Source organism: Populus euphratica, unplaced genomic scaffold, assembly GCF_000495115.2.
Source record: "Populus euphratica unplaced genomic scaffold, PopEup_1.0 scaffold19.1, whole genome shotgun sequence".
Classification (NCBI taxonomy): domain Eukaryota; kingdom Viridiplantae; phylum Streptophyta; class Magnoliopsida; order Malpighiales; family Salicaceae; genus Populus; species Populus euphratica.
This window is the reverse complement of record NW_011499853.1, coordinates 2,558,956-2,581,273: the sequence shown is the minus strand read 5'-3', so window position 1 is coordinate 2,581,273 and position 22,318 is coordinate 2,558,956. Positions and strand designations below refer to the sequence as shown.

The following is a 22,318-nucleotide window of genomic DNA, read 5'->3' as shown; positions in this document are numbered from 1 at the left end:
CATAATCTCAGCCAAAACAGTAAAATATCGAGAGCTCATGGTGGAGTGGACTGTACATTACTCCACCAATCCGGCCCTAGCACTAGGCCTATACTTAATACAATATTAATTCTCTTTTAATGAATAATTAGTAGGAATAATTATTAAAATAACTTCTTTCATTGCCTCATGGCATTAAGTGATTCTTAGAATTTCTCTTCACTAACTGGATATTTTTCTCTCCAAATGACTTCTAAGAAAGAATGGACTCGATCGGTAATTCAATAATTAGAATTTATAAGAAAACCCTTTTGGTAGAATTAGCATGATTATCAGTAATTAACTCCTAATTATGTAATTGCTTCCGTACTATGCAATGAATTTGAAGTGGCAATACAAGCTTGGCCATAAAGAGAAGATCATGCGTGTTTATACGTGCTGGCATTGATTGTGAATCTCCTTGCCTCCCATCATGGTGGCCATACCTGTCGGGTGCCAGCTGTAATTGAAGTGGCAATAAAAGCTTGGCGACATGAAAATGGGGACCAAGAAAGCCTAGTGATCTGCCCTCGTTTCCCAGTCTGACAGAAGACGCAGGATAATATCCCTTGGGTTGCCTCGAAAAAACACCACGAATTTAACACAGATCTCCTCGGAGTTCAGGTTAATCTATCTCAGGCATGATCGTATATCTTCGAGTCGAGGTGCTGGTTAAGATGTGCTCTATCCGAGCCACCAGATTGTAGGCAGATGCTAGAGTTCTTACATGTTCTACAAAAGAAATTTCTTGGTTTTTTCATGTTTTACTATATTTTGATCATCAAAATTTACTTTCCTATTAAAGAAAAACATACGTTTAAGATGGAGAAAAGTGTTTTTTAGTTATAAAAGATCGGAAAAAGCTTTTTATGAATTACTCAAAAACTAAAGTGATACAATACTTTATTATATACACACTAATAAAATACTTTAAAATATAATAGTATTAGAAAATAATAAATTATTAATATATTTATATAAAAAATAATATATTATGATGTATTAATTTGATATGTTAGTGCTTATAATATTTTAATTTAAATAATATTGCTTATAAAAATACATTTGAATATAAAACATGTTATATTATATACAATAATCATACATGTAAATCATAGTAAAAAAAATTGTTTTCAATGCTCTACAAACACCAAAAATTAGTTATCTGTCTATAATATCATATTTAAATTGTTTATATTAAACATATAGTTATATTTTATAAAATAAACTATAAATAAATATATGACATCATAAAAAAAAATCTACCATTACACCTTTTTATATCTCTTTTTTTTTTCCTTCTATGTGGTTAAATAGTTACATTTAATATTCTATGTATGATAGATAAATTTGAAAAAAAAATATTAGTAAATGAGTGCCGTTTTCTGCCTCAATTATTAGCATATTTTGAGCTTAATTTACGGTGCCCCCTCCTCTTTGATCGGTGGTTTCAGATCCATGATAATGTTTTTCTTCTTCTTCTTTCTCTTGTTATAGTTTTAAATATTTTATTTATGATTTTTTTTAATACTGTGTTTTGAGTTATTGTAATTCATTTCCAACGAGTGTGATGCATTTATCATCCCTTCAGATTGAGGTCTTAGGGAGTAATGCAGTGAATATGATGTATTTTAAAAATATTTTTTAATTAAAAATATATTAAAATATTATTTTATATTAAAAAAATTACATTACCATATTAAAATCCTTAAAAACATAAATTTGATGTTTCACCGAGTAAAAAATAATTTAAAAACCTTTTTAAAAATAATTTTAATCACAAAAACAAACCTTTTATATCAAGGGTAAAGGTATTAGGATTCCACAAAACAAATCTGAATATGAGAAGCAATATTTTTTTGCTAGATGTATGTGAATCCTTTACACACATCATAATTTATCAAATAATTATTCAAAATAAATAATTATAAAGATGCTGTCGCGGGTTTTTCTTTCATTTTTTTTTATTTTTCTCATTAATAGTCGGGAAGAACTTGAGAAAAAAGTGGATCACATGCTAGGATATGGGATCTGGCCGAAAGACAGGTTCAAGGTGAGGGCAGATAATGGAGAGAATATAGTACAATGAGACTTAGGATCTGAGATTTTAGTAGCATAGAATCCAGGGTTGACATTGCATGCAACACTTGAGAGGGCGAGTCTCGTATCAAAGATAATTATAAGAAATTGGAGGCTGCTTCGTTCAAGAGAACGAACACGGAGAAGGGGGGAAAATAATCCTTCAAATTAAGGGGGGGTTTGAATTGTTTTTTTTTTCTTTTTATTTTTTAAAATTAAATTTGAAAATAGAAATAAAAAGATTTGTTTGTTTTTATTTTTTATTTTATTAAAAAATAAAAATTCAATAACTGGTCCATTAAAATTTTTCAAAAACAGATAAAATGATTCTCAATTGTTTTTGGGTTTTTTTCAGCAAAAAATTTCAAGACAAACTAGTTTTAGGTTTCTGTTTTAAAAAATATGAAAGCAAAAATTAAATAAAAAATAAAAACAATAAATAATACAAGATTAAGGATCATTTAGTTTTATTAGTAGAAGGTAAGCAAACTAAATTAATTAAACTTGTAAACTCATAAGTTAACTTATAATATTATATAATTTTACGAGTTAATATAAATATAATATACTAAATTAAATAAAAAACTTGAAAATTAACAAATTTGATTCAACTTGGTAAACTTGAATCGAGTTTATCGACAAAATTAATAAAATTTATTGACTCTTCTCAATCCTCTCCTCTCCATCTCGTTTGTCTCCCGATCTCCAGTTTCCAGTGTACAAACCAATCATGTTCATGGGCACCCACCCACCACCAGTAAAGTGCAGCAATCACTCAAAAAGAATAGATTTGGGATGGGTTTTTTATTGGAAACATGGTATCTAATGCTGAATCTTATGATGTGGGATTTGATGATGCTGATGTATTTGCTTTTTTAAGGTTTTTTTTTTCTCCGTGATAACTGAGATTGCCAAAAAAAACTTGAACCGGAGGTAGAATAGGAATACACAATTTACAAAGAAGGAAGCCAAAAAAATGCTTATCTCAGGACTAACAGGAAAATCCTGAACACCGTCTTTAATAGCTGCGAACAAGAACCATGGCATTCGATGCAGCCTAGTCCCATCTTTGTCCTAGCAGCTGAGCCAATAGCAAACCATTCAACAGCAACAGCATGCAGTCTATGTAATGGTTGGTGGGGAATCCAATAGCAAACCATTCAACAGCAACAGCAGTCTATGTAATGGTTGGTGGGGAAGTGTGGTCTTGACTTTTCTGGATCTTTTATTTTTTTTCATGTTTGAATTGGTGTGGACACCACCATGTGGTTGCTGGAACAAGAATACATATAGCTTGTTTGGTTGGTGTGGAAATAATAATCATGTATTGTATGTATCTTATTTTTCAAGAGTAAATGTCCAAGGGTGAAAACAAAATTTCTCCATAGAAATCATATATCTTTCCATTAATTAGTAGAAAAAATAACGTGGAGAATAGACATAATATAGGATATAACTTCTAGTTTTCATGATTTTAATTGTTCAGGATTTTTTTGTAAATATCTAATGGTTTTGATAAATAATTAAATATATAAATGAATCATCTAAGCTCTAACATGAATGATTCCATAATAATTAAAAAATTACATGGTTTTATGATTTTATTGGTTCTTGAATTGTTTCAACATTTGTAAATTGTTTGTTTTAAATTTGTTAATTATTAATTAATAAAAAGTTATTTAAATTTATATTTGAACCATGTATTTTAAGGTTAAATTTATATTTGAACCATGTATTTTAAGATATTTAAATTATACATAAATTTTTATTTAAATCATATATTTTAAGATGCATGAATTCTATATGAAAATTTTCTTTTATGATTTTATAATTTATTTTTATATTTCAAATTTATTTTATATTTTTCATACCCCGTTAAAAATATATTTTTTATAACCTTGGCAATAACTAATGAGATTTGAGTGTTTTCTCGAGAGGGCTTTCCCCGTCAATGATCATTGAAATAAAAAACTAGACTATGAATAGTTTTTATGAAAAAAATATTTATTATTTATTTAATTTTATGATTCATATATTTTTTTAAAGTATTTTTTTACTTAAAAATATATTAAAATATTTTTTAATATAAATACATGAAAAATATTTTAAAAAATTAATTTAATATTTTTTTAAATAAACATACTTTAAAAAAAAACCTAAAAAACAAAAGTTTTTGAGTGAGGAACGACCCGTGCATATTTTTAACTGAATTAGGAAATAAATTTAATTAAAATATGAGAATATTCTTTTTGAAATAAAACCAAGTACAGAAATAAAGCAAGGAAATGAGTGGGGTATGACTGTTCTTTTTTGTTTTTTCTTGGCTCTCTGGTTCGGTAGAAGCGATAAGAGCTCCAACATTTCATGACGTGTACAGATATATCTTTTTCTTTGACTTCACATGCACGTCGACATAATTTACTAAGTTGTCCAGTTTCAAACTCTTTGTTTTTTCAGTGTAATAGTATTTTTTAGAATTAATTGATTTTTTCAACTTTTTTTATATATTTTAAGATTATTTTAATATAAAAAATATAAAAAAAATTATTTTAATATATTTTAAATAAAAAATACTTTAAAAAAGTTCACAATATATCGATCACCCTATGAAAGTTGCTATCAAAATGCTAATCATCCAGGTAAAACAAAGTTACAGTGGAATTAATCATGAACGAGACGACGACAGGGAGATCCCAGTTGCTTGCATTATGCATACATGTTAGAGATCGTGATAGTAATTATTGATTATAAATTCTAAGTATTTATTTTCTTTGAGAAATCTATTTAATTCATCTTTGATTTGACTCGTCTATTATTAATGAATGAAGAGCCAGGCAAGCAGGTAAATCTACATGGTCGGAGGATGTTAATATTTTCATAATATTAATAACAATAACAATAATAATATTAATATTTTATCTGAAAACATGTCTTCATAAATTCTTTTATTTTTACAAAGGAAAACAATTAATTAGGAGTTTCAGTCTCGAAAATACTCCTTTTTTTTCTCTTTTTTTTTTTCTTTTTTGCCTTGAGTAGCTAGCTAGCTAGCTACTTTTAACTCGGGATCAATGCCATGTTCAAATTCTAGGCATGCGGGATTGATGGGCCACGTTCTATAATTTTATGAAATAAGAAAATATTAAATGTTTTAAGAACGGGATGATGACTAATTCTCCCCGTTGAAAAAAAATAATAAAAACCTTTCGTGGTTTCGAAGAAAACAAGAAGGAATTAATTATTCTTTCACGTTATAGGATTGGCAGTCCGTGTGGGGACAAAGGACATGTGATGTAAACAGAGTGCCTACTTACACATGAGTTGGATCTTGGAATAATTATGTTGTCCCTTAGTTTATCAAGATCCTCAGTTTAGGAGTTGCTCAGCCACTGCATTTTTAATTATTGGTCTACAACGACCTTTTGTGTTTTTTTGTATATTTTTGTTTGAAATTCTTTTGTTTTAAATTAATTTATTTTTAATATTTTTATATTATTTAGATACGCTGATATTAAAATCAAAAAAATATTATTTTAATATATTTTTAAATAAAAAAATATTTTTAAAAAATCACTAATAAAATACAAAAGAGTATGATATATACACTTCTAACTTTGATTACCAAACTAATTGCATGATCCACACCAACATACTAAGATGACTTGTATACTTAGTTTTGGATTATTAAATTTTAAACATAAATCTATTTTTTAAGATTAAAATAATAGAATTTATTTTTTAAAAAATATATAGTTTTTATTATGTTATATCATATCAACCTCTTCAAACCTCATATCAATGAAATTTTAGATTGACTTGTTAAGTAATTTTATTATATTTTTAAATTATAAAAAAAAATTATAATTTGTTTATAAGTGTGATAAATATTATTTTTTAAAATATTTTTTGTTTGAAAATATATTATAATATTATTTTTTAAATTTTTTAAAATCAATAATGATTTAAATATATTAAAAAAAATCAAATCAAAACTGAAAAAGTTTAAAAATCTCAAAAAAGGCATAACCATGCGTAGAAGTTGACGTCAAAGGCATTATGTTTGTAATTACGACATTTACAAGAGTGCCCCGTGGATCAAAAAACGTGGTGGCTGAGTGGTGCTTGTAATTTATAGCCCTTCGTAGGCTACTAATTGCATTCCCACCTACCACTGTCCAAAACCCCTGCGGGCCAGACACCTGTCAGAGATGCAGAGCTTAAACCACGGTGAATAGCACGTGCATTATTATCGTGGTCATCTCCCTTCTCTGACTTATTTTTTACCACGTAGGACACACCTCCTCCAAGAGTCCCTTTCAAAGAAAATTATAAGGTGGGCGTTCAAGCGCTCACACGCATATTAATAGTGAGACCTTCAACATATATCACCTTTTTTCTTTTTCTTTTTTTTTTTATTATTATTATCTGAATTAACCACTTAAATTTATTTCTTTGGATTTGTGTGGTGTCTGAGAGTGATTTTTTTTTAATTTAAGAATATATTTCACTTGAAAAATATTTAAAAAATATTTTTTCAATAATATTAATGTTGATATTAAAATAAAAAATATTAAAATAATTAGTTTAATTTATTTTAAAATAATAAATACTTTTAAAAACATTACGTTTTGTTTTTAGATAGGATGATGAAGGCTGTGGAGGGAGAATTGTGGACGCGGTAGGTAACCCAAGCATGAAAACGTGTTCAATACTTTAGACAGAATAATCTTTTTAGGGTTAATTTCAATTTACTCCTTGAAATTTGGAAGGAATGTGATTTTTCTTTATGAGGTTTCGATTTTACCCCTGTTTTTCATGACATTTTCATTAAAAATCAATGTTCCCTTTCATTTTATCCAAGCTAATAAAAATAAAATTTTCAATTCCTAGTCTTTTGTATATATAATTATATTCATTTTATTTTTTAATGAATTTATAGTTTAGAATTTCTTCATGTATATATACACATTTTATCTTGATATATATTTAATTTACTATTTGTTTGATATTTTTCGTATCTATATTTTTAAATGTAAACAAACAACCGAGGTGGGATCATTTAAATCTTCTGGTCGGGAGTATAAGATTTAATCTCATCAAAGTCTTGAATAAAACTCATCAAGTCAAATTCGAAAGTTTAATATTTTTAAAAATTATGTTGGTTGGTTCATGATTATAATTTAAGATTAAAATCTCAGGGAAAAAACAATGGATTCGCCCCAATTATTAGACAGTAAATTGAAGTTCACCCAATTTCTCAACACGCAGAAAATGACTGTAAATACTCTAATAGATTCTATATATATATAAAAAAAACACCTTCTAAATTTCAATACTATTTTGTTGGGTATTTTAATAATATCAATATTTGTTCTATTTTTTAACATGACCAGGTTGAAAATCACCCGCAAGAGTGTCTGTTTCGATGTGAAAACAAATAAAAAGTTATAAAATCAATTGGTTTTGAGTTGTAAAAACAATGTCTTTAAAATATTTATTTGTTTACTTAGATTTTGAAGATAAAAGATTAATTATCAGCAGCTATATACTTTCACATTTTGACAAAGGCACTAACATTAAATACACATTGATTAACATAATTACCAATCTTCTGTATGGCTAGCAAGCTTGTTTCTATCTTCTTCTCTTATTGTTGTACCAAAAGAGCAATCGTGGCTACCTTCATCACGACATGTTGCGTGGTCCATGGCGTGCATGGACCCTTTATTTATTTAAGTTTTCTTCCTTCTTCTCTTTTGCTGCACCATCTACAATTTATATACATGCTTAATTATTTCTCAACAAAAGAAAAACCTTAGCCGTACCTTTTTATTTATAAGTGAACCATACCATACATGTTCAATGAATGATTTTTTTTAATATATTTAATAGAGATGAGACACTATATCACAAAATCACGACGAACAATGCTCGTGATTTTATTTTATTTTAACATGCATGATCAATGCATGCACACACACACACATCCCATCGACACAAGGGCGAGGGCAGGAGAGTGTGGCAAGAGCTAGGATTCCTGGAAAAAAATAATTCTTGAACAGTTTAAAATTTTAGAGCGAAAACTAAGTAGAAGTTGAAGTTTTTATCCCAAGACTTTCTTTCATAATCTTAACCCCTTGGCTCCACCGATGCATCGATACATATCCAATGCTCATGAGCCTTAACACGCCTAGATGCGATAGGGACTGTTAGAATGCTGTTTGATTATTGTTCTTCAATATTCTCAACTCAAGTAAGGTTTTAAATTTACAAGTAGCTTGAATTAATTGTTCTTCAAAATTCTCACGATTGAAGATTAGCCATCGTACGTACTTCATTTCTTAAATGCGATCAAACCAAATGATTTTGAAAACTTATAGCCAATGCATCTCACATGCTTCATCATTATGTTCCTACAAGTTATGTTCATGATTTTCAACAGGAGGTTACGACTTAACAATGCATATATATATATATATATATATATATATATATATGTATGTATGTATGTATTACAGGGATGTTTGATTAGACATTTACGTACACAAGGACATCTATCTTAACATTTGTGGTTCTTGTTTCTTTCGTACCAAAGCAAGCTTGTAAAGATTGAGAAATATCACCACAACTTGCTTCCTTGAATTTTTAAAATATAAATGGTCTAGAACGTTGGCATAATTTAATATAGTTATAAAACCTAAACTAGATAAAAAAAAGGTGATTCAAGACCTAATCAACCTGGTAGAACGCAGTCACAATCCCATTACAGATTTCTTGACTTCAATTTTTATTTTTTTACTTTCTTTGCCCATGACCTAGATTTTGCTTTTATAACAAGTTTTAAAATCATAAAATTTTAGATCTTGTTGGTTTTTTGTGGTTGGAAAACATATTTATAAAAAAATATTTTTTTTTATTTTAAATTAATATTTTTATGTGTTTTTTAATCGTTTTAATATGTTGATATTAAAAATAATTTTTAAAAAATAAAAAAAATATTATTTCAATAAATTTCAAAATAAATATCATTTTAAAAAATAATTATTACTAATATCGTTTCATATTGTAATAGTTTTTATAGTTGTGGTTAGAAAAAAAATATTTTATAAAAAATATTTTTGGTTAAAGTTGGTTTGATATTTATATATATTTGGTTAAAATTATTATTGAGATTAAGGTTGAATAAAAATTAGTTTAATGTGTTTGGTTAAATATATTTTTGAAATTAATGTTATAAAATAACTAAAAAAGATATATACATTAATATTAATGGTTTTTAATTTAAATATTATAAATTTAACTATCACTATTATATCATTAAATAAATAATATTTTATATTAAATATTTTTTATTTTTTCATTAACTTATCTATAATTTCATCACATATGAAATTCATCTGATAAAAATTATAATTTTTATAGTATTTTGATTATGCAACAAAATCATGTAAAATATCATAAAAAAAATTAGAATTACAATTAAATTTCATAAATATTATTATATAATCTTCTTTTAATTTATGTACTATTGTTAAATAATATTAAATACTAATTTTTATACTAAAGCATAATTTTTATTAGATTGGACACAGTATAATAAACAATGATATTACTGTTTATATGAACAATAACAAGTGAATTAATTCAACAAGTACTATTCACATGAGTAATATAAAATTAATTAGTTCACTTTGTTGTGTTCAATAATAGAATGAATTAATTATGCAACGCAGGCAAAGTGGGCAATGATGGACAGGAAAAGCAGCAATTTTTTACTTTTGCAAAATCAATGATGTGAACTTAATTCTTAGTGGGACCTATTTTTAAAACTACATTTTAATTTTTTACCAAAATATTGTAAATTGTGGTTGGAATAAAACATAATCCCAACCACAATACCGAACGGAGACTAAAAACAGTAAATGTTGGGTCGTTCTTCTTCGCACCGTCCATCCATTTAAATCAATGGGTTCTTTTGCGATAAGGCAACATGCAATTTGTTTCTCTCTGCAATATATATATATATATATATATATATAAGAATAAAAGAAAGTTGTGAAATCAATTTAAATAATTATTATAGTTTAGGGGTATATTTGATTTTTTTCCTCATCGGCTGTAGTATTTACTTATACACCAATGGGTTCCATTGAATAACCAGCAGACAAGAGCATTGAACCGCGTCGTTTCATTTAGGTCGCTGGGGGTCCCAGTCCTCTGCCCCCATTCTCTCCGTACTACTAATCCTCTGCATTCGTCACTATCTTAAGCGACAGTAGTTTTTGTGACTGTGGGTTTAACTTTAAAGAGATTGGATTTTTTTTAAAAAAAAAAAAACTATGAATTATAAATTTATTTAATTAAAATTTAAAAATAGAGTTTTTAATGAAATTGATAATATTTTTACAACTGTAAATTATTAGGTCATAGTCTTCTCTTCCCATTCTTTCACTGCTATGCTATAACTACAAATCATTTGCATTTGTTACCTTCTTAACATTGTTTAATAATTTTTTAGTTGTGGTTTAAAAAATAAATTAAAAAATTATGAATTATATATTTTTTTAATAAATTTTTTAATAGAAAGTTTTAAAAAAAAAACTATGATGAATGATAATTAATTAAATATTTTCAAAATTGTGATTAAGGTAAAATGTAATTTTAACCACATAGGCAAATTTTAAATCAACTTTTCCAAGACCTTATCCTATTAATCCTGCTACTAATATTACATTATAAAAACATACAAATATATGAAACAATTCTTTTTATAGAATCTAAATCATTTAAAATTCATGAATTTTACATCTTATGATGAAATATCACTTTAAATAAAAATTGAACATGAAAAGTTTGTTTATAAATCATTATTTATAGTAGTACTTTCAGTATCTATCCTTATTTAATTGTTTTTTTTAGAATTAACTGTTTTTCTATATGTTTGTCATACAGGGAAAAAAAGAACCTTGAAAAAGCAAGTATGGATGAAAAAAATTATTTTTGTAACTAGTGAAAGGTTTGTTGATAAATAATTATAAACAAGAAACTATTTTGTTAAAACTCAAATCATGTTTTATTAAAAATATATTTGAAATTATAATATCAGCGGTTTAAAATGTTTTTTTGTCTAAAAATGCATCAAAAAAATAAAATTTATTTTTGATATTATTACATCAAAATAATCCAAAAATATATATAAAAAATTATCTTATATAAAAAAATTAAATTTTATGAGAACACGATTTTTATCGTATTTCCAAAAACTCTCTAAATAAAATATATAAATACTGGATTAATTCTACTTATATAAACTAATTACAATACTGTTGATGGCAAAATAATAATAATCATTATTTTCTCCATGATTCTTAAACAATCCATGTAGTTAACATATGTCAATTTATTTTTTGATTTTTTTAAAATAAAATCACATTATTTTGAAAAATAAAATAAAAAGATTCATATGTTTTGATCTAGTTTTTTCCTAATTGATCAAATAACAAGTTAATCTAGATTTTTTTACTAGATCACAACAGATTAATTTTCCTTTTATTTTCACTAAAATCTAACCTAATCAAAACCTCAAATCACACGTGAATCACGTGGTTTGCATTGTAACCAAACATTTTTTAAAAGTCCGTCCCACCAAAAGTAAAAAAAATAAAAAATTACACAAACACAATGCTTAATTTTGGTGGAAAAAAATGCAGCTATCTTTAGCACAGATAGAAACAAATTAATGCCATTCCTCCTCTTGTCGAAGAGCAGGATTGTATCATATCTGCATTTTAAAAAGTTTATTTTCTTTCATTACATCTGATTCTAACTCTAATATATATGTTTATTATCTACGTGGTATTTTATATATCTACTGGATTTGTAGGGTATTCAATAAGTCGTGAAAATTAGCCATGAGAAACGTAAACTGACCCAAACACCACACATAAAAAAAAATTATATCATATCTGCCACCACCTCTATGAATATTCACTACTCATAATTTCTCTCTTCCCCTCCCACATTCAAAGCACAGAAGAGAGACCAAACGCAGACTATTTGTTTCAACTCTAAACTTTCTTGGTCACAAACATCCTGTTTCCTGTTTTCAAGGATCTATTCGCTTATCTCTCGTAGGAACATAACTCCGAGTCACAAGCATCTCCTTTCCTTTTATCTCTCCTCTTGGTTTTCCGATCAGCCAACCATTTGCATGCTATCGTTGTTTCTTTGTTATAGAGGTTTTCGTTTTTTTAGTGTTAAGTTATTGAGGATTGGCTAAAGGTCAACTCTTTGAGAGGGAGAGGAGGGGAAAAAAGAGAGAAATTTTTTACAGAGAGAGAGAATCCAGGATCTGATCAATGGCTGAATTTGGAGGGAAATGGAGGGGTTTAAGATCGGTGTTAGTGGTTTTGCTCAACTTTTTGTTAGCTTTTGTGTTCGTTTCAGCTGAGAGGGGCTTGAAACGTGAAGCAACATCCACTAGAATGAATGAAACAGGAGATTCTGTGTCAAGTTATGTTCTCAAAGCTGTGAATTTCTTGTGGCAGCCTGATCAGAAAGGCTATCAACATGTTTGGCCGGTAAAAGCTCTGATACCCTTTTCTTAACTTATTGAATTAAGTATTTTTTTTTCCTGTAAGAATGTTCAGTGTTCTTTAAAATAACATGAAATGAGAAGACGGGTGACTTTCTATATGCTAGTTATATATTTAGTTGGTGATTGATATGTAGGAAAGGTAACTTCTTCTTTTTTTGTTAGATTATGTGATCATTTTGTGGATGGAATCAGAAAGTGATTGTCTTGTATGGTTTTAATTTTAATTATTGATATATGAATGTTTTTGTGTGGGCAGGAAATGAAATTTGGTTGGCAAATTGTTTTGGGTTCGATTATTGGGTTTTTTGGAGCTGCTTTTGGGAGTGTAGGCGGTGTTGGTGGCGGCGGCATTTTTGTTCCCATGCTTAGCCTGGTAATTGGGTTTGATCCAAAATCTGCAACAGCTATTTCTAAATGTAAGAAACCATTGAATCTTCTGTGTGAACAGGGTGACCTTTGTTTTTACGCCGCTCTTCCCCACCATAGAGAAAGGAAAACCTTTTTGATTCGTTGTTAGAGTATGGGGAGAGGTAGAGGATAGGGGGGGGGGAGGTTAGAGTATGGGGAGAGGTAGAGGATAGGGAGGGAAGCTAACTAAATTATTGAATCTACTACTTAATTGGTTCAAAATTCAGTTTACATAAATGTAATGACTATTTAACTGATTTTTTAATCATTGAAACTTTCAAGTACAAAGATTTTCTCGAGTCGGAGAACTAATTTATTACCATGACTGGCACCTTTCACTAGCTCTTCTTGTCATGGCATTTTTTGTTAAACTTGAAAATGTTGAATTAGAGCTAGAAACTTGGAGGCACAGTCAGGGGAAGGTGCAGTGCCTATTTCTTCAAAAGATCTGTGACAGTTGAAATTTTATTTGTCCATGTGGCCTCTGTATGTTAAGGAGGGATGGGCTTTACTGAACAGTGGAGGAGACTTTCAGCATTTACAAATGCCTTTTTTTTCGATTCAGATTGCACAGTGAAGTATGGGTAATTAATCCATCTGCTGTGATTTATCAGTGTGACTAGTAAGCTGTTAACTAGATGCAATGTGTCGTGTGAACAGTGAGGTAGCTTACAGAAAATGTGAAAGGGCTGGTTTGTTGGAAAATAAATTGCTCTTTCATATGTTACTTACAAAGTAATGGATTTTTGGTATATATAAATTTGGCAGGTATGATTATGGGTGCAGCAATCTCAACAGTTTACTATAATCTTAAGCTAAGGCATCCGACACTTCACATGCCCCTTATTGACTATGATCTGGCTCTGCTCATCCAACCAATGCTTATGCTTGGTATTAGTCTAGGCGTTGCTTTAAATGTGATTTTTGCAGACTGGATGGTCACAGTACTGCTCATCATTCTTTTCTTAGGTAATGTTAGTTGAATTTCATTGGAATTTACTCATGTTTCTCTCTTCTAATTCTTTTTGCTAATTGCAATGGCTTGCAGGCACATCAACAAAGGCATTCTTGAAGGGTGTTGAAACATGGAAAAAGGAAACAATAATGAAACGGGTAATCTCATCAGCCTGTTCATGATTTATGCATAGGTTTTGGGCGTGCACAGGCTGCATTTCAAACTGAAATTGTTTCATTGCCTGCTTATTATTATCAAGGTTTTCAATCATTAATTTTAGAACAAATTATATGTGGCACTGTCCTCAAGCTGCCAAGGTAACTGCCCCATGAGGATATATTTGTGCTTTCATGAACTTCAAAACAAAAGGAAGGCTTTGTGACTAGAGCTTCACGTAGTTATGTGTTAGAAACATTTAAATTTAAGTCTAACCATTTGAATGACACCTTTTTTCTCCCATTATAGGAGGCTGCAAAGCGTTTGGAGTCAAATGGTGAGTTGACTTGCTGTTTCCGTATTTTATGGAAGCCCAGCGAGTGATTCCTGCTTCTCAGTATATATTTTCCTTTGTACCAGGTGCCAGCGCTGGGGAAGTGGAATACAAGCCTCTTCCTGGTGGCCCGAGCAACAGCCCTCAAAAGGCTGACAAGGAAGAAGAGGTGAGTACACTTTGTCAGCTGAAATCAGCATCAAAGAGTTCTCAAAACTAATACAATTCATTACCATAGGTCTCTATTCTTGAGAATGTTTACTGGAAAGAACTTGGACTTCTTGTTTTTGTCTGGGTTGCATTCCTCGTGCTGCAGATTACAAAGGTTTGTTGTGCTTTATCATAATGATTACATCCTACATTTGTTTTCCTAGCTTATATTCAATCAATGTATACATAATGAGAAACCCTTTTCTTTTGGTAACAGGAGGGTACATCTACCTGTTCGACAGCATATTGGGTGTTAAACTTGTTACAGGTACTTTTATCACAACAGTGGTCTCTATCCTTTCTTTTTGTGCTTTCTTTTTTGTGTCTGTATGTGAAATGGGGAATGATCTTGTAGCATCAAAATCTGTCCTCCTCTTTAATAAAACAGTTCTTTGAATCATCCTTTCTTTGTTTTCCAGATCCCAGTTTCTGTTGGGGTTTCAATGTATGAAGCAGTCAGTCTGTACAAGGGACACAGAATAATTGCATCCAAGGGAACTGAAGACACAAATTTCACAGTCCTTCAGCTTGTGATCTACTGTCTCTTTGGTATACTAGCTGGAGTAGTTGGTGGGCTGCTTGGACTGGGAGGAGGATTTATCATGGGTCCACTATTTTTGGAGCTCGGAATCCCTCCTCAGGTTAGCTTGTTTTGTTTTATTACATTCTAGTGTGTAATAGTGTATGATGTGTAAAGCTACAAACTGGAAAAACTGAAGCTTGTATATTTCTAAGAGGCGGGATTTTTACGGATCACAAAGCCATATGAAAGGCCAAATAGTTTGGTAATTTCTTTACGATTTCCATCCAGGTCTCAAGTGCAACTGCCACCTTTGCAATGACTTTCTCGTCATCCATGTCTGTTGTGGAATACTACCTTCTGAAACGTTTTCCTGTTCCTTATGGTAAGTGCCCTCAACATCCATACAACCTTTCTTTTATTTATTCTTATCAGTCTAAAGACACCCTGTAAAGTGATAGATATGGTTATTTTCTTAAGGTATGTTGGAATGTAGTTTATGCTAGCTCCAATGGACTCAAATATTTCAAATTTTCTGGCAGCTGTTTACTTCGTAGCTGTTGCTACATTTGCTGCCTTCATAGGGCAGCATATTGTGAGAAGGTTGATCATTATGTTTGGAAGGGCATCTCTTATCATCTTCATTCTAGCATCTACCATATTTATCAGTGCAATCTCACTAGGTGAGCTCTTCTATTTCCTGCTAGTTGAGGCCTGAAATTATAAATTCTTTGAACTCTATGAATTCTCAAAGAGTTCTTCGCTTCCCTTCGCAGGTGGTGTTGGTGTAGCAAACATGATAGGAAAGATTCATCGTCATGAATACATGGGATTTGAGAACCTCTGCAAGTATGATGGCTAACAATATTTGTCTTTAAATTTTGCATCGCGTATTTAAATTATGCCCCTGTGCTGTAATTTATTTGTTGAGGCCGCAAATCATGCCCCATGCTTCCTCTCTGTTCTTAGGGCTTGGATTGGTAGGATGTAGGAGTAATAAAAAAAATTTCAGTTCTCATGACCTTGTAGGACAGTGTTATTTGCGGGAAACAATAGTTCTGATAAGAAGATAGAGATTGAAAATGCCATTGAACTTTGTTTTCTAGTTACATTTTGTAGCAACAAGCATCCAGAGAATGAAGAAATTTCACATAACCTCAAGTTTGCATGTTGCAACGGCTTGCAGCCTGCCGTTGGATCCATGCTTGAACTTCTCACCTTTGCGCCTTCTGTTGATCATTCGGGGGGGAGGGGGGGGAGATTCAATGTTTCCTGAAGACAGATAGCTATTCCGGATTGAGAAAAGAAATTTTAAAAAAATTATAAATTATAGTTTTTGCTCCATCAATGTTTTTTTTTTTTAATAATGATCTCGTGATTAATCAGTAAAATAAAGATATAATTACACCTCAGCATGTTCCCAAATGGTTGAGAGCCTCTTTATCATGATTGGGGACAAAATAGAAAGAAAAAAAGATTCGGAGGGTCCACAGGTTGCTCTAAAGTCATTGCCTGCGGACAAGTCATGCCCGTAACGTCTCTGGCTCGGGATTTATGATTTCTGATAGGAATCGAGAGTGGGCCCTGGTTGAATATTTCCTTCATAATAATTATATAAAAATCTAAAAGATACGGCTAATATAACGGGCACACACCACTATTTATATTTTTATATTTGACGGTGGATTTACTTTTCAACTTCTGTTTTTTTTTAAAAGGATTTACTTTTCAACTTCTGTTTTTTTTTTTTTAAATTTGATTATCAACCATCCACCCTCTAACGTTTTTACTTGATTTCGATGACCAAATATGTAAAAATTCTGGGAATTATATATATATATATATATATATATCTCAATAATTTTATAAATATATATAATTTATTACAATTCTTATTAAAAATTACATTCATTATAAGTTTTTTTTTTAAATAAAAATATTCTTTATGATTAATACAGGGTAGCTTGATGAACTTACAAAATGGATATCCTCAGAGCATAAAATTATAAAATAAATTATATTAAATATTTTAATCATCCTAATTATTATCCTAGTTATTAGTGTTTAATAATTTTATGATGAAAACCAACTTTGTAATTTTTTCTTTAAAAACACCAATCTTATATTAATTTTTAATATTTTTTATTTTTTATTATTTTCTGATAAACTTTTTTCCCATCATTTTATTTATTATATTGTCATTATTGTATCATGATAATTGTTTCATTTTTAGTTTAGTTTAACTCATTATTATATAATTTATTCCTTACAATTTTAAAATTGATTGGTTTCCTTCAAACACTTTCATATAATGTCTCTTTTCATATCAAGTTATTTCATAATTATTTTCACTTCATAAATATATTCAATTTATATTAATATTATTATTTCACAACTTATATAATTTACCTCATAATTTATTTTTTCAACACATATAAATCAATCATATGATCTTTTTATTTTTCAACAACCTTTAATACACATCTTAACTCATAGTGTAAGTATGTTTTATTCGTATCTTTATTTAATTTATGTTATTTTTTTTATTTAATATAACCAGTTCAGAGCATACGTATATATTACTCTTATTGCAATGTCAAATATCTTGAAACTCATATTTATTAAATTTTTTTATTTTCATTAATATTTATTGTTAATGATTTTTGTTAACATGAATAGTTCTTGGTTCATTAGATTATATATATAAATATTTATCAAAAAAAACCTTCCATAAAAAACCTTGCATATATAATTTTTTTTATAAAAAAATGAAAGCTCCTCAGCATAGCATAGATCAAATAGGACCATTACCCATTTCAGGTCAAGTGTCTTCTTCGTATGTGACGGGGCAAGATAAACAAAGCCTGTTTGGGCTCCAAAATGACAAAAGAAGGAAAGAAAAGGGGAGGAGAGAAGGAAACAAGAAGAGGTAAAGGAAAGAAAAGCCAATTGAACCCAGGAAAGTAAAGAGAGGGGAGAAGAGAAAGGGAAGAGAAGGGCCGAAAAAACCAAGCCACTGGAGCTGAGAGCTGCCAATACAAGCAAAATTCACAACCGAATCACAACTCCTCCAAAGTATAACATGAATTGAATGATCAATCAAACCTGCTACATTTACAAAACTTTAACTTAGAAAAGTTTATTATTCACAATCACCCTTAGCTTTTCCTCCCAGCCCACCATTTTTAATTGGAATGACATGAACGCATCAAATAAATTAAACCCTTACTTGATGATGCAAAATTAAAAAATTAAAAAATTTAAAAACAAAAAATTACAAAAGCAAACTTCATAATTCATAGCTGTAAAAGTAGCAGCTAGAGTAAAGGAAGATGAGCATTTATAGTTCAGATGATTTCAAAATATTCCTTTTCCTCACAAGCCAGCCACCAACCCTAAACCAGAAATTTTGGTGTGGCATAGATCAAGCCAAGCTAACAATTCAAGGTTTTAAACATTAATTGAACATTAAAAGGACTTTCAATAACTTCCAGCTCATCATGTCTTTAGGTCCCATTTGTAGACTGAGTGAAGATTTCCGAAGTGGCTGCTTCCTAGCTGACTACCATGATCCTTCAGCACCAACAGTTGGATTCTCAAATGCCTTGTATCCCCAGAATGTCTTCAATGCGTAAGGCTGAGAAATTGTTACACCTTCTTCAGTAATCTTAGCTATCTGCAGTTGGGAAATTGTGAACTTGTCAGATGTCAAATCAGACAATACATTGTTTCACGTAATTATCTGATATTAGAACTAACAAAACATACCCAACAACAATAATTGGAAGAATGGTTTCCTTTAGTTGCATTCTATCCTTAGTCATATTAGACATGCACAAGACCCTGAGCACAAACAGCTATAGAAAGATGACAAGATCAAGATGTTCCTCAGCCATCCAGTTTAAGCCCCTGTAAGATATACTTTAGGGAGTCCCAAAGCGGCTTGCCGCAGTTACCAGATTGAAGTTCTTTTACTATAAAAAAGTCTTCCTAAGGTGTGTGACTGCATGGATGCTCAGCAGATCCAAGTGGACAAGATTTTAACACGCACAGCATTCCCTTCATAAAGTCTCTATTCATTACAAAGCATTATGAAATGCTGTCTATTCCCATCATACAAGAGCTGAAAAGAATTGAGATTATTTCAAGTTTCAACAAAATAAAATGATTCATTTCATCTTTCTCACCCCATTATTAAGTTAGTGTTGCCAAAAATTGTTAGGGTTGCTTTTTTAACTAGGATCAGGGGAGAACACTAAAATAACATTATTTCAAGGTGTTTAACTAATTAAAAGCTTGTCATTCTGATTTTGCTCCGCACCAATTTTGCGGACAGGTAGAGAGAATTTAAACATAAAAAAATCTTAAGAGGTGATAAGATTCTGATAACCACGTTGTTATCTAAATTTTGAAAACAGTGACAATTCAGCGAAAGCAAAGAGAAAGCATGATCAAGAGGTTCTCTCGAAGAGTAGCGGAGAAGGGAAAAAAAACTGAACTAAAAGAGAATACAGCAATAACGTATGCACCCACAAACATTGCAGCAATTCCAGCAAGTTAACATGAAATTCAATTACTTTCCTAGAAATTGCATTCCATAACACGTTAATCTCATACAGTTGCAAGGAAAAAGGAGCAGAACCTGAAACTTGTTGACAGCAGATCTATCACGATACAGAAGCACTCGCATGCATTTCTCCAGTAATGTAACACCTTCTTCAAATGTCAAGTTCTCATGCCACTCAGCACGAAGTAATGGCTGTGCCATGTGATTTCCAAATCCAGTTGCTATATGATTCTCCTCAAAGTTTACTCCTATCATAGTGACCTGCAACACACTCAAAAACACAATTGACCCATGTCCCCAAAATGCACACACCTTTTCACCCCTCCTGTTTCGAGGTTTAAAAACAGAAAAGAAAACAACCTATGCAACAGATGCCTTACCATGCCAAGAAATTTCTGTCCTTTTTTCACACCACCGAGAATAAGTGTATTCCAAAGTGGGTCAAACTTGTTACGCCTATTATACATAACTCGGGTCAAATAGCTGTGAATCTCTTTGGGCCCCAAAGAGTTTCTGTCATCCCACATGTTGTCATTCAGGCTGCAGATATTAAACAATATAAACCAACAATTAAAACAACATAAGAGAAAAAAACAACAATACAGGGAAAAAAATGAATTCTTCCCCCAACAACACAACCTAAAACTTACACTTGCTCATCGAGATATCGCATAATCTCTTGGAAATCACTTATTTCTCCACTGGCACCGATAATAGAATGCTTCCCGACAGGCTTAATTCTCTCCACACTCTTATATCGAAGTGTGGACCCATAAGAACCTAGCAATTATCAATGTCACAAAATGTATCAACAACAGGACTTATTATAGTACTTTGAGGCAATTATTTGTAAACGGTTCACTTATAAGGTATAAATAAGGCCAAAGATCACATTTTCCCCTATTAACCATAAGCATATCCACAGGCAAGCATAACAAACAAACCCACAAAGATTATAACAAGATAGTGGGTTGTTAGAGAAACTAACCACCCATATCAGCAGCCATCAAAATCCCATCTTTATATTTCAAAGCAACAACAGATGTTCCAGTCACGTATGGGTACCTACATAGACATAGAACAACAAATCCACTCAAAAACTAAACTGCTAAATCCCTAAAATGTGTCTATTTTGCAACAAAAAATAGACTTAAACATTGACAGATATAGAAAGAGATGGTAAGGGTGGCATACTGGGTTCTTTGAATGCCATAGTCAGAGCTCAAAAGGGTGTGCTGTCTGGTTTCAGAATTAGACTCCATTGATTAAGCTGTGTTAAAAAATAAACAAAAAAGAAGCAAAAAAGATTATTAACAAAAACCCATTACAAATCTGTGAGAACAAGTGGTTTTCAGGAAGAAAGACTTACACTTTAGTTTCGATCGAGGAAGAAGTAAGGTGCCTGTGATCTGTATGGTGAAGGACATTAGAAGCTTTTCTTTTATGAGACTTTAATTTTTGCACAAGAAAAGAAATTAATAAAAAAAAATCCGAAAGAATTCGGATTTCGAAACTCTCTCTCTAGGCCCACGTAGCTTATTTCACAGGCTTAAAATTTTGCGCTAATTTGGGCTCAATGCCTTTTTTGAAAATTTGAACAAGGTTTATATTATTTTTCATGAAAAATAATTTTCCCAGAAACATGTTACTTTTAATAGTTTTACTATTTTTATAATTTATAATTATCAATCACCATTACATTGAAAAGAAATATAAGAACAAGGCTAGCTTATATCACAATCATAATTTTTATAATTTATAGTTACGCATGAACAACAACATTTACATTTATTTTAACATGCAACACTTGATAATTTTCAACAATATCTAATAAGATCTGACAATCTTCAATCATCAAATCAAACTTGTTAAAATCAGTATTGTTAGATGCTAGGTGATTTATTACAAATTTTGAATTAGTTTTCATAAAAACACACCTCATATTTAATAAAATCAGTTTTTATAGAACCTTTTTTAATACCAATACATTTTTTATTGCTGAAGTGAATACTCCTATAAACGTATGGTTTCCACAACAGTTAATTATATTATCATTATCCTTAACAATATATCATGCTTTTATTATAAAGATATTATAAAAAAAACATTGCATGAATGTTGTATGTCAACTTTCCTAGTGTTGATTTCTCCTATCATGACATAAAAGAATGATTGATAAAGGATCCATCTCGATATACATAAGTTATTTTTCACTGATTTAAAAAATCAATTCTCCTATTTACTACACTTGATACCATCACCATTTTATTCTATAACAATCAAGTAATTATAGCAACATGTTCTATTTTCTCATCATACAATATAGCAAACAAAATAAAGAATAACCATTGAAAGTTAATCGTGCCTGATATATAAAAAGACCATATCCATCTTTTATCAATATGCAATTTTGAATAGGCATTGAAAGAAGATATATTCTCTAGATTCTCCTATCCCTTCACAAACAACATAGA

At 30.1% G+C, this 22,318-nt stretch overlaps 2 protein-coding genes across 3 annotated transcripts; one reads left to right on the top strand and one right to left on the bottom strand.

Moving 5' to 3' along the window:
- Window positions 1-11,816: 11,816 nt before the first annotated feature.
- Window positions 11,817-16,428, top strand: LOC105122312 (uncharacterized). Of its 2 annotated transcripts, XM_011021353.1 has the most exons (13): window positions 11,817-11,882; window positions 12,070-12,677; window positions 12,951-13,110; window positions 13,871-14,071; window positions 14,151-14,215; window positions 14,523-14,550; window positions 14,634-14,716; window positions 14,786-14,872; window positions 14,975-15,025; window positions 15,177-15,398; window positions 15,569-15,662; window positions 15,820-15,960; window positions 16,054-16,428. In XM_011021353.1, the coding sequence occupies exons 2-13, from the start codon at window positions 12,456-12,458 to the stop codon at window positions 16,137-16,139; spliced, it is 1,440 nt and encodes a 479-aa protein (XP_011019655.1). In that variant the 5' UTR covers window positions 11,817-11,882; window positions 12,070-12,455; the 3' UTR covers window positions 16,140-16,428. The 2 variants fall into 2 exon arrangements, with proteins under 2 accessions (XP_011019655.1, XP_011019654.1); XM_011021352.1 differs by lacking the exon at window positions 11,817-11,882 and having other exon boundaries at window positions 12,063-12,677.
- Window positions 16,429-18,549: 2,121 nt separating this feature from the next.
- On the bottom strand, window positions 18,550-21,324 carry LOC105122311 (proteasome subunit beta type-4-like). Its single transcript, XM_011021350.1, has 7 exons — window positions 21,214-21,324; window positions 21,039-21,114; window positions 20,833-20,909; window positions 20,495-20,624; window positions 20,225-20,384; window positions 19,920-20,105; window positions 18,550-18,953 (listed from the first exon to the last, which is right to left on the bottom strand). The coding sequence occupies exons 2-7, from the start codon at window positions 21,104-21,106 to the stop codon at window positions 18,840-18,842; spliced, it is 735 nt and encodes a 244-aa protein (XP_011019652.1). The 5' UTR covers window positions 21,107-21,114; window positions 21,214-21,324; the 3' UTR covers window positions 18,550-18,839.
- Between the last annotated feature and the right edge of the window lie 994 nt (window positions 21,325-22,318).